The 13280-nt window shown below is 43.8% G+C and overlaps 1 protein-coding gene across 4 annotated transcripts in view; it reads left to right on the plus strand.

Moving 5' to 3' along the window:
- acot9.1 (acyl-CoA thioesterase 9, tandem duplicate 1) overlaps positions 1 to 13280 on the plus strand; it is a 78124-nt gene that overhangs the window by 9151 nt on the left and 55693 nt on the right. For all 4 annotated transcript variants that reach the window (XM_043700254.2, XM_043700255.2, XM_043700256.2 and 1 more), the window contains 5 exons: positions 4751 to 4777; positions 6789 to 6834; positions 9608 to 9778; positions 9901 to 9938; positions 11903 to 11983. In XM_043700254.2, the coding sequence (XP_043556189.1) occupies positions 4751 to 4777; positions 6789 to 6834; positions 9608 to 9778; positions 9901 to 9938; positions 11903 to 11983 (363 nt within the window). The remainder of the gene's footprint in view (positions 1 to 4750; positions 4778 to 6788; positions 6835 to 9607; positions 9779 to 9900; positions 9939 to 11902; positions 11984 to 13280) is intronic.

Here is a 13280-nt window from a genome sequence, read left to right on the forward strand (position 1 = left end):
CCACCCTGCCCCCTGTAAAAACGCCATCCCATTCTCCCAATTCCTTCGTCTCCGCCGCATCTGCTCCCAGGAGGACCAGTTCCAAAACCGTACAACCCAGATGGCCTCCTTCTTCAAGGACCGCAATTTCCTTCCCGACGTGGTCGACGATGCCCTCCACCGCATCTCTTCCACTTCCCGCTCCTCCGCCCTTGAGCCCCGCCCCTCCAAGCGCCACCAGGACAGAACCCCAGTGGTCCTCACCTACCACCCCACCAATCTCCATGTACAGCGCATCATCCGCCGTCATTTCCGCCACCTCCAAACGGACCCCACCACCAAGGATATATTTCCCTCCCCTCCCCTATCAGCATTCCGTAAAGACCACTCCCTCCGTGACTCCCTCGTCAGATCCACACCCCCCACCAACCCAACCTCCACTCCCGGCACCTTCCCCTGCAACCGCAAGAAATGCAAGACTTGCACCCACACCTCCCCCCTCACCTCCCTCCAAGGCCCCAAAGGAGATTCACCTGCACCTCCACACACATCATTTATTGCATCCTCTGCACCCGATGTGGCCTCCTCTATATTGGGGAGACAGGCCGCCTACTTGCGGAGCGTTTCAGAGAACACCTCTGGGACACCCGGACCAACCAACCCAACCACCCTGTGGCTCAACACTTCAACTCCCCCTCCCACTCCACCAAGGATGTGCAGGTCTTTGGACTCCTCCATCGCCAGACCACAACAACACGATGGTTGGAGGAAGAGCACCTCATCTTCCGCCTAGGAACCCTCCAACCACAAGGGATGAACTCGGATTTCACCAGTTTCCTCATTTTCCCTCCCCCCACCTTGTCTCAGTCAAATCCATCGAACTCAGCACCGCCTTCCTAACCTGCAATCTTCTTTCCGACCTCTCCGCCCCACCCCAGTCTGACCTATCACCCTCACCTTGACCTCTTTCCACCTATCGCATTTCCGACGCCCCTCCCCTAAGTCCCTCCTCCCTACCTTTTATCTTAGCCTGCTGGACAAACTTTCCTCATTCCTGAAGAAGGGCTTATGCCCGAAACGTCGATTCTCCTGTTCCCTGGATGCTGCCTGACCTGCTGCACTTTTCCAGCAACACATTTTCAGCTCTGATCTCCAGCATCTGCAGACCTCACTTTCTCCTCTAAGTACTGAAGAGGCACAGTCATCCAAAATGGTATAGTACAATTGAAAGGGTCTATCATAAAGAGGTCTTCCCAGAGCTGGAGCGTCTGACAAAGCTTGCTTTAGTTCATCAAAGGCTTACTTTGCATCTGAAGAGAGGGTAAATGTACCTTTGTAGGGGAAATATAGAGTCAGCTTCTTAATGAGGAGAGCCGCGTTTGGAATCCACTGTCTGCAGAAGTTGACCATACCCAGCCATTGGCGCACTTGTTCGCAGTGATTGGGGCTGGGAAGCTGATAATAGGAGTGACGTGGCTGTGTTCCAGAGAGCGTGAATCAGCAGATATAATAAAGCCTAGGAACTTAGTGCAATGGAAACTTTCTGTGGAGAGACGACATATCAAGTAGTACTTCAAGTAGTTGAGGAGGAGACCAACATCAGAGCGGTTTGATTCTTAATCAATACTGGCTACAAGTAGATTAGATTACTTAGTGTGGAAACAGGCCCTTCGGCCCAACAGGTCCACACTGAAGCGCAACCCACCCAGACCCATTCCCCCTCCATTACCCCTTCACCTAACACTACGGGCAATTTAGCATAGCCAATTCACCTAATCTGCACATTTGTGGACTGCGGGAGGAAACCGGAGCACCCGGAGGAAACCCATGCAGACAGGGGGAGAATGTGCAAACTCAACACAGTCAGTCTCCTGAGGTGGGAATTGAACCCGGGTCTCTGGCGTTGTGAGGCAGCAGTGCTAACCAGGTTGTCTATGTATTGAACTGTTGTAGATCCACTTGTCAGGGTTAAAGACCGCAATTGTTTCTGTAAAATCTGAGAGATAAGGGTTGGAGAATGAATGAAGCCTTGGGGTAGTTGAGTCCATGTTAGCTGCTGCCCATTAAAGGTGAAGGAAAATAGGTACAGGCTGTTCTCATGAAGAGGCAGTGAGAAAAGGGCATGTTGAAGATCGACAACAGCAAAAAAATTAGCCTCTGATGGTATGGTGGATAAAATACGAGCTGGGTTTGGAACAAAGGCATGAAGTGGCTGGACAATGGCATTCATAGCTCTTAATGTTGAACTGATCTATATTGGTCTGGCTTGCCAGGATTTGGGAAAGCCATAATTGGAGTGTTACAAGGCAATTGGCATGGGGCTAATATGCCTTGATCAAGCAACTTGAATGGTTTCACAGTCTAAGTCCAACGTGAGAGGATGTCTCAGCCCATACATCAGGGTTGACCAAGTCAAGGATATAAGGGGTAAAAACAATGACTGCAGATGCTGGAAACCAGATTCTGGATCAGTGGTGCTGGAAGAGCACAGCAATTCAGGCAGCATCCGAGGACAGGCAAAATCGACGTTTCGGGCAAAAGCCCCTGATGAAGGGCTTTTGCCCGAAAAGTCGATTTTGCCTGTCCTCGGATGCTGCCTGAATTGCTGTGCTCTTCCAGCACCACTGATCCAAGTCAAGGATATGCCAACTCTCATGGTGCTGGAGTGTGGCATTGCAGGAGGTAGGAGTTGGATAATAGAGAAGTCATATCTTCTTGAAATGTCTGCAGCATATAATAATGTGGGTCAGCCTTGGTAATTGCACGGTGGACCAAACGGCCAAGTTCCTTAGCTTGGTGAGACAGATTCACTTTCCGAGGGATTTGAGGGGCTGAGGAATCCCCTTGCTTCCACAGGTGAGAAGGTATTTCAACAAAATCTGCCTCACCTTCTGGACCGGTAACACGAGCCAAAATCTGTACAGTCCATTTAGTTCCAATTAAATCTGCAAAGAAGTTTTCAGGAAATTTATCTTGGTCTGTTCGATAAGAGTAATGTGACCTGCAGAGGCTTGAGGGTCAATATCAAGTGACCACCATTGTGGTTTAGTGGACACATACAGCTGGCGTTCAAATGAGTCAGAATCAAGTTGGGCACCATCAGGGGAACATGCAAGTTTAACTTGAAAGGTACACAGCAGGTCTTGTCCCATCAGGTTACATGATAAGTTGGTTGCAACCACAAAGCGATGAAGCAGGGAACAGCCTTGGAAATAAACACGGAACGGATCAGAAAGCAGATATTTATGGCTTTCTCCTTGGAAACCAGATAAATTCTTTGTCTGTTTAGTAATTGGCAGATTCATGTCAGATTTCGCAGAAGACATTGAAACCCCTGTGTCAATTAGAAAAGTCAATTAGATATAGTCAATCACTATATAAAAAAAAACTTGGAAAGTTGGAAAGAATTGGTTGCGGGGTTGGGGATCAAGGCTCAGAGTTCAACAACACCAAAAATCGACAAAGGTTCAGAGGTCCGGAGGTGAACAACCCCAGAAATCGCCATCTATGAATATAAGGAGGTCCCAACTTCACTTATTCTCCCCTGCTCCTTTTTATATAGGGTCCCCTGACCCTATCCTTGCTAAAACCGATCCTTTCGGGCTGGACTGGAAAATAAACAGCGAGGGGTCAGGTTGGACACATTGAGTGAGAGGAAAACCAAATGCATATACAATACTCACCCTTGGCCGGCCGAATTCCTCAACCCTCAATAGGATTCTAGGCTCCTACACCGCTGTTCACGATCTGTTCGTGCTGAACCACTAGTTACGGCACCAAATGAAGATGTAGATCCCAGGTGGGACCTCTCAGTTTCGAGATCATCAAAAGAATCAAAATAATGCGGTCTGTCTAAAGCAAGGTTACCAGCTTAATAAAATAAGGCAGCCTGGCACAGTTTTGTCCAGCAACACAGAGGTTAAAGCTTCTGTGTTGAAATTACATTTGAAAATTAAACATCATTTAGAGGTTTTTTAAAGAGACACCACAGCCTTAATTACACAAAAAGACTAATCAAATGTAATAAGATGACATGATTGACAGCAGGTTAATCCAATAATATTTCCTGGGAAATGATTCTTGTCTTGCATAGATCATCATCATGCTGGGAGTTCAAGGTTAGTTTGAGTGGTCAGTTAATGTCTCATGATTCATTTTATGAAAACTCCATTGTCTGCTTTATCTTCTAATTCAGCTAACTCAGCAAATCAGTAATGTATGTTCGCAATGTCAGATCATAACTTGAAGCCATTTTGTTGTGTTATTTTAAATTGAAAAGCCATTTTGTGTTTAATAAAAATCTACTTATGTTTGTTGCTTGTGACAACAGCCTAAATTCAAATTTTAAATCCTCAGTAGTACCCCCAATCTCACAAGCCTGAGTCTTGTATAATGAACTTGTGTGGCAAATGCCTTCTGAAAATCCAAGTGTTCAACATCTATGTGTTCTTCCTTACCTGTTGTGCTAGTTACATCCTTTAGAAAATATGTCGTTTCTGTTTCATAAAATCAGGTTGACTGAGAATGTGGCACAAATCAGACCGTAGGTCATTGCACAAATTCCACTGCTGTTAAGTTTTCTACATGATTTACTTTGTACTTAAAAAAAATTACGATGTTTACTCTTTGCAAAAACAGAATAAAGTATTTTGATACTGTTAGTTACAACATAATGTTTGTTCGACTTAAGTTCCATTGTGGTTCTATATCTGTGACTTGGAGCCTTTTGCACATTTTGCTACAAATCTTAGTCCTTTTTTTCTCTTCACAGGGCATTCCAAACAATTAATGAATGACGGTGAGTGGCACATTGTGAAGATTGGTACGAAACAGTTAGAGTTACAGAGTCATACAGCATGGACACAAACCTTTGGTCCAACCAGTCCATGCTGAACATAATCTCAAACCAAACTAATCCCACTTGTTTGCTCCTGGCCCATATCCCTCCAAACCGTTCCTATTCATGTATCTATCCAAATGTCTTTTAATTATACCCACATCCACCACTACCTCAGGGGGTTCATTCCATAGCAAACAAACCTCTGTGTAAAAAGAAATTGCCTCTCATTTTTTAAAAAACCTCTCTCCTCTCACCTTAAAGGTGTGTCCCCTAATCTTGAAATCCCTCATTCTAGGGAAAAGGCAACTGCCATTAACTCTATCTACACCTCTCATTATTTTATAACCTTCTGTCAGATCGCTTCTCAACCTCCCACGCTCCAGTGAAAAAAGTCCCAGCCTATCCAGCCTTTCTTTATAAGTCAAACCTACCTTACCTGGCAGCATCCTGGTAAATCTCTTCTGATGCCTCTCCAGCTTGATAATATCCTTCCTGTAACTGGGCAACTAGAACTGAACACAGTATTCCAGAAGAGGCCTCACCAATGTCCTGTACAACCTCAACATGACTTCCCAACTCCTATACTCAAAGATCTGAGCAATAAAGCAAGCATGTCAACTGCTTTTTTAACCATCTTGTCAATATGTGACGCAAACTTCAAAGAATTATGTACCTGCACCCCTAGGTCCATCTGCTCTACAATACTACCCAAGGAGAAAGCGAGGACTGCAGATGCTGGAGATCAGAGTCAAGAGGGTGGTGCTGGAAAAGCACAGCCAGTTAGGCAGCATCCCAGGAGCAGGAGAATCGATGTTTCAGGCATAAGCCCTTTTTCAGGAATTCCTGATGAAGGACTTATGCCCGAAATATTGATTCTCCTGCTCCTCGGATGCTGCCTGACCAGTTGTGCTTTTCCAATTCCATTAATTGTATAACCCTACATTTGTTGTACCAAAATGCAATACCTTGCATTCATCCAGATTAAACTCCATCTGCCATTTTTCAGCCTATTTACCCATTTGATCAAGATTCCTTTGTAATCTTATAAAACCTTGTTCATTGTCTACAATACCACCAATTTTGGTGTTGTCCACAAACTTGCTAACCATGTCTTCTATATTGTCATTTAAATCATTTCTATAAATGACAAACAAAAGAGGACCCAGAACCGATCCCTGTGGAACACCACTGGTCACAGACCTCCAGTCCGAAAAGTAACTCTCCACCATTACCCCCTGTTTCCTGCCATTTACCCAATTATGTATTCAGTTGGCTAGCTCACCCTGAATCCAGTGTGATGTAACTTTACTGATTACTTAAAGGTAGTGCATTATTATTGAGGAGGTGATGGCATTGTAGTATTGTTGTTACTCTAGTATTTCATAGACCCAAGTTGATGCTCTGGGGCACAGATTTGAATCCTACCAAAAGAATCTTGAAAATCTGGAATTAAATAAAGATAGTTTAATCGCGACCATGGTACCATTTTTGATTGTCGTAAAAATGTCTTTTTGGAAAGGAAACCTGATCTGGCCTGTATGTGACTCCAGATCTACAGCAATGGGGTGCCATTAACTGTCTCTGAAATGGCCCTAACATGCCACTCAGAGGAAGGGCAATAAATGCTGGTTAGCCACCGATTCCCATATCCCATGAATAATTAAAAATAAACAATTTATATTGGAACAGATTCCCTGATGGACTGAGCCTCTTACCTCTAAAAATAAGGTGATGTCAGGAAATGCTCAATTACCAGCAAAACTCAGGAAAATTCTCCCTGCAGAATCTGTCTAACTTGTTGAGTGAGTCCAACATTTTCTGTTTCTAATAGCGATTTCCATTTTTCTCTCATTTTACTTTGTGTTTGACTTCGTCATTGACTCAGCAACAACAATTTGAGGGAAAAATACTTTCTCAAAGTCAAGTGGAAATCTTATTAGATGTTAATTAAGTTCTCCTTTTTGCTCAGTTCGGTCGAAGCTACAGGAAATCGTTGGTGCATCTAAAGACTGGAGGTATGTTGACTGTGCAGTTCTTAAATCAAGGCTGGACAAAATATTGGGATCATGAGCTCCAGTGGGATTGCAAGTTCTGAGGCAGTAATGGCTGCCGCGGAGCTCTGACTGGGTGAACAACAAACTTGCCTGCGGTCCTTACCTCACCTGTTATCATCAATGAAAAGGAGGGAAGTGAGAGACAGGAAAAGGAACAGAGGAATGTGAAGGACAATATAGAAAGACAGGGTCTCTCAGCAACCCAAGCTCCAGTCAATAGTGAGTCTATTTCTTTACCATTCACCATTATCCACAAAACATGCCACAGTGGTATCTTTTAAAGGCACATCCATAACACTCATTTACAAAAATGATTTGGATGCGAGCATGAAAGGTACAGTTGATAAGTTTGCAGATGACACCAAAATTGGAGGTGTAGCGGACAGCGAAGAGGGTTACCTCAGATTACAACAGGATCTTGACCAGATGGGCCAATGGGCTGAGAAGTGGCAGATGGAGTTTAATTCAGATAAATGTGAGGTACTGCATTTTGGGAGAGCAAATCTTAGCAGGACTTCTACACTTAATGGTAAGGTCCTAGGGAGTGTTGCTGAACAAAGAGACCCTGGAGTGCAGGTTCATAGCTCCTTGAAAGTGGAGTCGCAGGTAGATAGGATAGTGAAGAAGGCGTTTGGTATGCTTTACCTTTATTGGTCAGAGTATTGAGTAGAGGAGTTGGGAGGTCATGTTGCGGCTGTACAGGATATTGGTTAGGCTACTGTTGGAATATTCTGGTCTCCTTCCTATCGGAAAGATGTTGTGAAACTTGAAAGAGTTCAGAAAAGATTTACAAAGATGTTGCCAGGGTTGGAAGATTTGAGCTATAGGGAGAGGCTGAACAGGCTAAGGCTGTTTTCCCTGGAGCGTTGGAGGCTGTGGAGTGACCTTATAGAGGTTTACAAAATTATGAGGGGCATGGATAGGTTAAATAGACAAAGTCTTTTCCCTGGGGCTGGGGAGTCCAGAACTAGAGGGCATAGGTTTAGGATGAGAGGGGAAAGATATAAAAGAGACCATGGGGCAACTTTTTCATACAAAGAGTGGTACGTGTTTGGAATGAGCTGCCAGAGGAAGTGGTGGAGCTGGTACAATTGCAACATTTAAGAGGCATTTGGATGGGTATATGAATAGGAAGGGTTTGGAGGGATATGGGCCAGGTGCTGGCAGGTGGGACTAGATTGGGTTGGGATATCTGGTCAGCATGGACGGGTTGGACCGAAGGGTCTGTTTCCATGCTGTACAGCTCCATGACTGTATGACTATGAGCACCCCTACTCTTGCTCAGCGTAGTCCACTCACCTCTTTCCACTCCACCTTCCTCCAGGACATACTCATTCCCCTTCCCACCTTCCAGTCTCTCTTCTCCCTACCTTCCCACATATTCCTCCTAGATTTATTTCACCTTCCTTTCTCGCTCCTCTTCTCCTCACCTCACCACTGCCACCTTCTGTTACACCCTGAACCCCACTTCCCAATCATCTCCCTCTCTTCCTAATCCTATAACTCCCCCCCCCTCCCCTCCACCATTACCACACCTTTACCTCAATCTTTAGAGTCTCCATATTAGAATGATATCTGACTAGATGATTAGATTCACTCTATTGCATAATTTCCCATAAACTGTTTTTGCTGCTTTGCATTTATTTGATGGATATATGATCAAGTGCAGCAAGATTGCCAAATGTCTTTCAGTTTCAGGTTTAGTAGTTTGAATGCCATGGGAGCTGTCCAGTCTATTTTTAGTTTAGTGATTTTATTAAGCATTAAGATGCTTCCCATTTATATGTTCTGCTATTCTTGTTGTGTAATTCCTCAACTGCCTCGTCCGAATAGTCAAAACTAGTTCCTTTTTCATTAACCTGTAAATTTTACCACTTTGAATTAGGTTTTGCAATACTGGTTGTTTAAATAAATTGTAGGCTGGGGAGCGTGATGAGGTGAAGGTGAGCGATTCTCAGGGAAAGAATGGGGTCACATGAGTGCACAGAGGAAAGATGCCAATGTGGAGAGGTTTATGGGCGATGGGGTTTGGGGAAGAAGAACATTTGTCAGGGACGGACTCATTTTTCATGTTCACCTCAAGTTTCTCTTTCTCTCATTCTCCTTTCCATTGATGGGAAGAGAAAAGCAGATTAGCTAAGGGACCTGTTCAAGGCACAGGCTGGGTTTGCATTAAAGAAGATCCTCAGAGCAACTTGGGCATGATGCTTGTAACTTGCTCTTTTGCCCAGCATCTGTATCCGACACCCTGCAATCTCTATTGTCCAACCTAGCTTGATTCTTCTCTTTGCCCCCTTGTTGTATTTTACCTCTTTTACCAACCATCCCATTCTCCCAGTTTCCTCCATTGTCTATTGTCTTCCACATTGCTGCCCATTTGCACTACCTGTACAGGCCTATATCCTTCCTTTCCATGACATCTTGATCCTATTCCCTGCCTTTGCCTTCATTCACTCTTGTGACCTTTCTTGCTGCAATACTAACTGAAGCAAACGCAGTTACATGTAGTGGAAGGCCTGGTTGAAAGTCAAGGAATGTAATTGTTGAGATTTCTTAGGCAAAATGTTTTCCTCACCCCTGAACCCACAATTGCTGTGGCCTCCTCTGTACTGTCCTTTATTTTGCTTTTGACTTTTCCCTGGTCTCCTGCACCATTACCACTGTCCCTCCATTCCACCTTCATTTCATATTCTGCTTTGCTTGCAATTCTAGTTTTCTTGTGACCCTTTTCCAGTGACCATCTCCAATCTATGAAGGAAAGAGCTTCATTAAGCAATCAACTAGTCAGCAAGCAGGAGGATTTGCCTCATCGACGAATGAAAGACAGTTACCTGGAGGCTTATCTGCCATTGGGAAGCCAACCCAACTTGAGGGAGAAATACCTGAATGTTCATAAGCATGTAAGGTACAGCAACTGATTAATTGTGCTTTACAACTTCAATTACCTTTTAACTTTGACACCAAACAGTTTGCATGTAGTATTTTCATGTTGAAACTCCCTTAAAAAAAAATGTCTTCCTCCCGCAGATTTGGCAGGATTCTTGAAGACCTTGACTCATTTGGAGGTAAAGTCCTGGCCGTTTTAAACCAATTTTAAGTGCTGTTTACATATTTTTGCTTCAGTGGGAGGTGTATTAGAATGGCAAAGCTTGTGTAAATTATGTGGTAAAAGTGATGATCAAGATGATCGATTTTACAGAAGTTGATGTACATGACATCCAATATTTCTTCAGGTCACAAATCCCAGTTATCAGCTTGTCATCTTGTTCAAGAGTAGTCACAGCTATTTAAGGCAATGCAGGTCAACTCTTGATGAATGGGGAGTCAAAGGGTTTGGGGGTTTGCTATTCTTTGGAAAGAGAAGTTGAGGCAACAATCAGAACAGCCGTGATCTTATTGAATGGCAGAGGAGGCTTGAGTGGCCAAATCGCTTACTCCTTCTAATTTGTATGTGGGACATGAGATTACTGTAGAACAATATTGAGTAAATTGTATATGAATGCAATTCTATTTGATGTGGGAAGTTGTATGAGGTAAAAACCCAGGATTTTAATAAGTAAATGTTGAAGTAAATCAAAAAGGGGTGACTACAAATTCTGTGCACATGGGAAGAAGGCAAGACTAAAGGTGGCATATTTCAGGATCCTGGCATGGAGCGAGTTAAGAGTAGGAGACAGCATGATCTTTTTCCTTATTGTTTTAGCGGACCAGCACATTAAGAGCCAGAGAAGCACTGACTATGGCAGCATTGAGCAAGAGAAACGGAAAGTTAAAATGATGAAAAATATTAGTTGGAGGCCAACTGGGGTTGAGATTTTCTTGCATCCAGTCAAGGAATGCAGATATTTTCTAATCAACCTGTTCAGAGATGATCTTACATCTGGAGCAGGTGGTAATTGAACCTGGGCCTGCCAGCCAGAGGTGGAAACACTACCACTGCGCTGCAAGAGTTCTCCTCCGTCACTGTGAAAAAGATTGCATGAGTTTGCTTAGATGTGGCGAATATATCCAAATTGTAGATGAGCCTGGGCATTACACAGCTTTGAAATCAATCAATGGGAGATGCATTGGAAAGATAGTGCTTATTTGCAGCATCTTTTGCACTGAACATGTTGCAATAGATTTTCTTTGTGCCACTATACCTCACGATGAATGTTTCAGTCAAGTATCAAGTATTCTTCCCACCTTTCAGTTTTTAAAGGATTACATTGTGCCCCTCTGAGTCTCAAGCTATCAACCCTAAAAAATATCAATGTCACTTCTGGGGCGGCACGGTGGCTCAGTGGTTAGCACTGCTGCCTCACAGCGCCAGGGTCCCAGGTTCGATTCCAGCCTCGGCCGACTGTCTGCGTGGAGTTTGTGCATTTTCCCCGTGTCTGCATGGGTTTCCTCCGGGTGCTCCGGTTTCCTCCCACGGTCACAAAGATGTGCAGGGCAGGTGAATTGGCCATGCTAAATTGCCCGTAGCATTAGGTGCATTAGTCAGAGAGAAATGGGTCTGGGTGGTTACTCTTCGGAGGGTCGGTTTGGACTGGTTGGGCTGAAGGGCCTGTTTCCTCGCTGTAGGGAATCTAATCTAATCTTAGGAACTGGATCAAGATCTTGAAATTCCCTTCTTACCAGCCCTGTGGATGCATCTTCACCATCCAGATCGTAGCAGTTTAAAAAAGTGGTTTATTATGACATTGAGGCAGTTGCTGGTGCCCACCAAATGCTGGCTTTGCCAGTGATGCCCACATCCTGTGAAATATTTTATAAAGGTTTGAAGAAATGCATCGGAGGAGGAGATACCATTCTGGGTTGGGAACAGAAGGAAAGGTCTGTTGGAACAGGCAATTGCAAAGAAGGTAAAAGAAAAAGGAACTGTGGATTTATTGACAATAATGGAAAGGTAGCTACATTAGAGACTAGTAACAGAGCCTCTGAATTTTGTGCACATAACTCTGTGAGTAAGAACTTGTTGTTAATATTTCACAAGATTAATTATTGAGCAAGTGTGATATAATTAATATTTCCTTTTGTTTTACAGTTTTGATTAGCTATACCCATGCCAAAACTGATAATCCTAGAAGTCCTTTTTCTATTGTCACTGCCCTTGTTGATGAAATAGGTATGTTTGCTTTTTTCTCAAAATTGTATGATTAGAACATCTCTGGCACACATGCACCAAAGCAGCCCCACCGGTCTGTGGCCGACCACTTCAGTCCACTCTCCCACTCTGCCAAGGACATGCAAGTCCTGGGCCTCCTCCATTGCCAAATCCAAGTCACCTGACGACTGGAGGAAGAACGCCACATTTTCCGCCTTGGGACCCTCCAATCACCCGACATCGATGTCAACTTCACCAGTTTCCTTATCTCCCTCCAACTTGGCACTGCCCTCTTGAACTGTCCATCTTCCTTCCCATGTATCTGCTGTACCCTCCCCTCTGACCTATCACTATCACCTGCCACTTGCACTTACCCATCGTCTTCCAAGCTACCTTCCCCTCCATCCCTGCACCCATCCTCCTACTTATCTCTGAGACCCCCCTCCATTCCTGATGAAGGGTTTATGCCTGAAACATCGATTCTCCTGTTTCTCGAATGCTGCCTGACTAGCTGTGCTTGTCCAGTGCCACACTTTTTGACTCCAGCATTTGCAGTCCTTGATTTCTTCTAGTGATTATTGTATCAACTGAAACCAATATATCCATGTGGATGGCATTTACTGGATGTTTAGTTGAGCACCTGTAAGGGGATGGTACCCTTTAACAGGTTTTTCTTTAATTAAGCAGCTTACTGGTCTACTTTAAAAAAATATAAAGAGATACTTATGCTGGAGTGGAGTCAGGAGATATGTACCTGTAACGTTTCACTTTGTGAATGAGTACATTCCAATTGAAGACTGGCTTTGGTTACTTCACCAGATGACTTAGAGGAATTTAATATGAATATTTTTTGTAGAAGTCCCATGGAATCCATAAAATGTTTTCTTTTCATCAGCCCAATGTGTTTTCAGTAATACTACAATGATACAAAGTCACTTTTAGGCATTATGCCAAAATGATGGACCAATTATAGAGTCAGGTCAGGGATCTAACTTTCAGATATATCAAGTACTAACCTAAGATCATTTCCAACAGATAACAAAAGGTCCATTCCTTGTGCTTTGTAACTTTGTGATGTATAAAATTTACTTGTCCATTGGGCTGCAAGGACTGCTTTAATTTTCATGTTTCTGCAGCGCAAAATTACTGTTCACCCATTGCCTTTGTTCACTGACCCACTTTGGCTCTAGCCAATCTGTGTCTCAATTTTAAATTTCTTATCCTTGTACTCAAATCCTTTTCCCATGCCCCTCCCTGTTTTTGTGCCCCTGTGCAGGCCTACACTGCTCAGATACCTGCATTTCTCCACTTTTAGCCT

Source organism: Chiloscyllium plagiosum, unplaced genomic scaffold (genome assembly GCF_037043375.1).
Source record: "Chiloscyllium plagiosum isolate Xiang-an unplaced genomic scaffold, Cpla_swu_hap1 HiC_scaffold_12, whole genome shotgun sequence".
Taxonomy (NCBI): Eukaryota; Metazoa; Chordata; class Chondrichthyes; order Orectolobiformes; family Hemiscylliidae; genus Chiloscyllium; species Chiloscyllium plagiosum.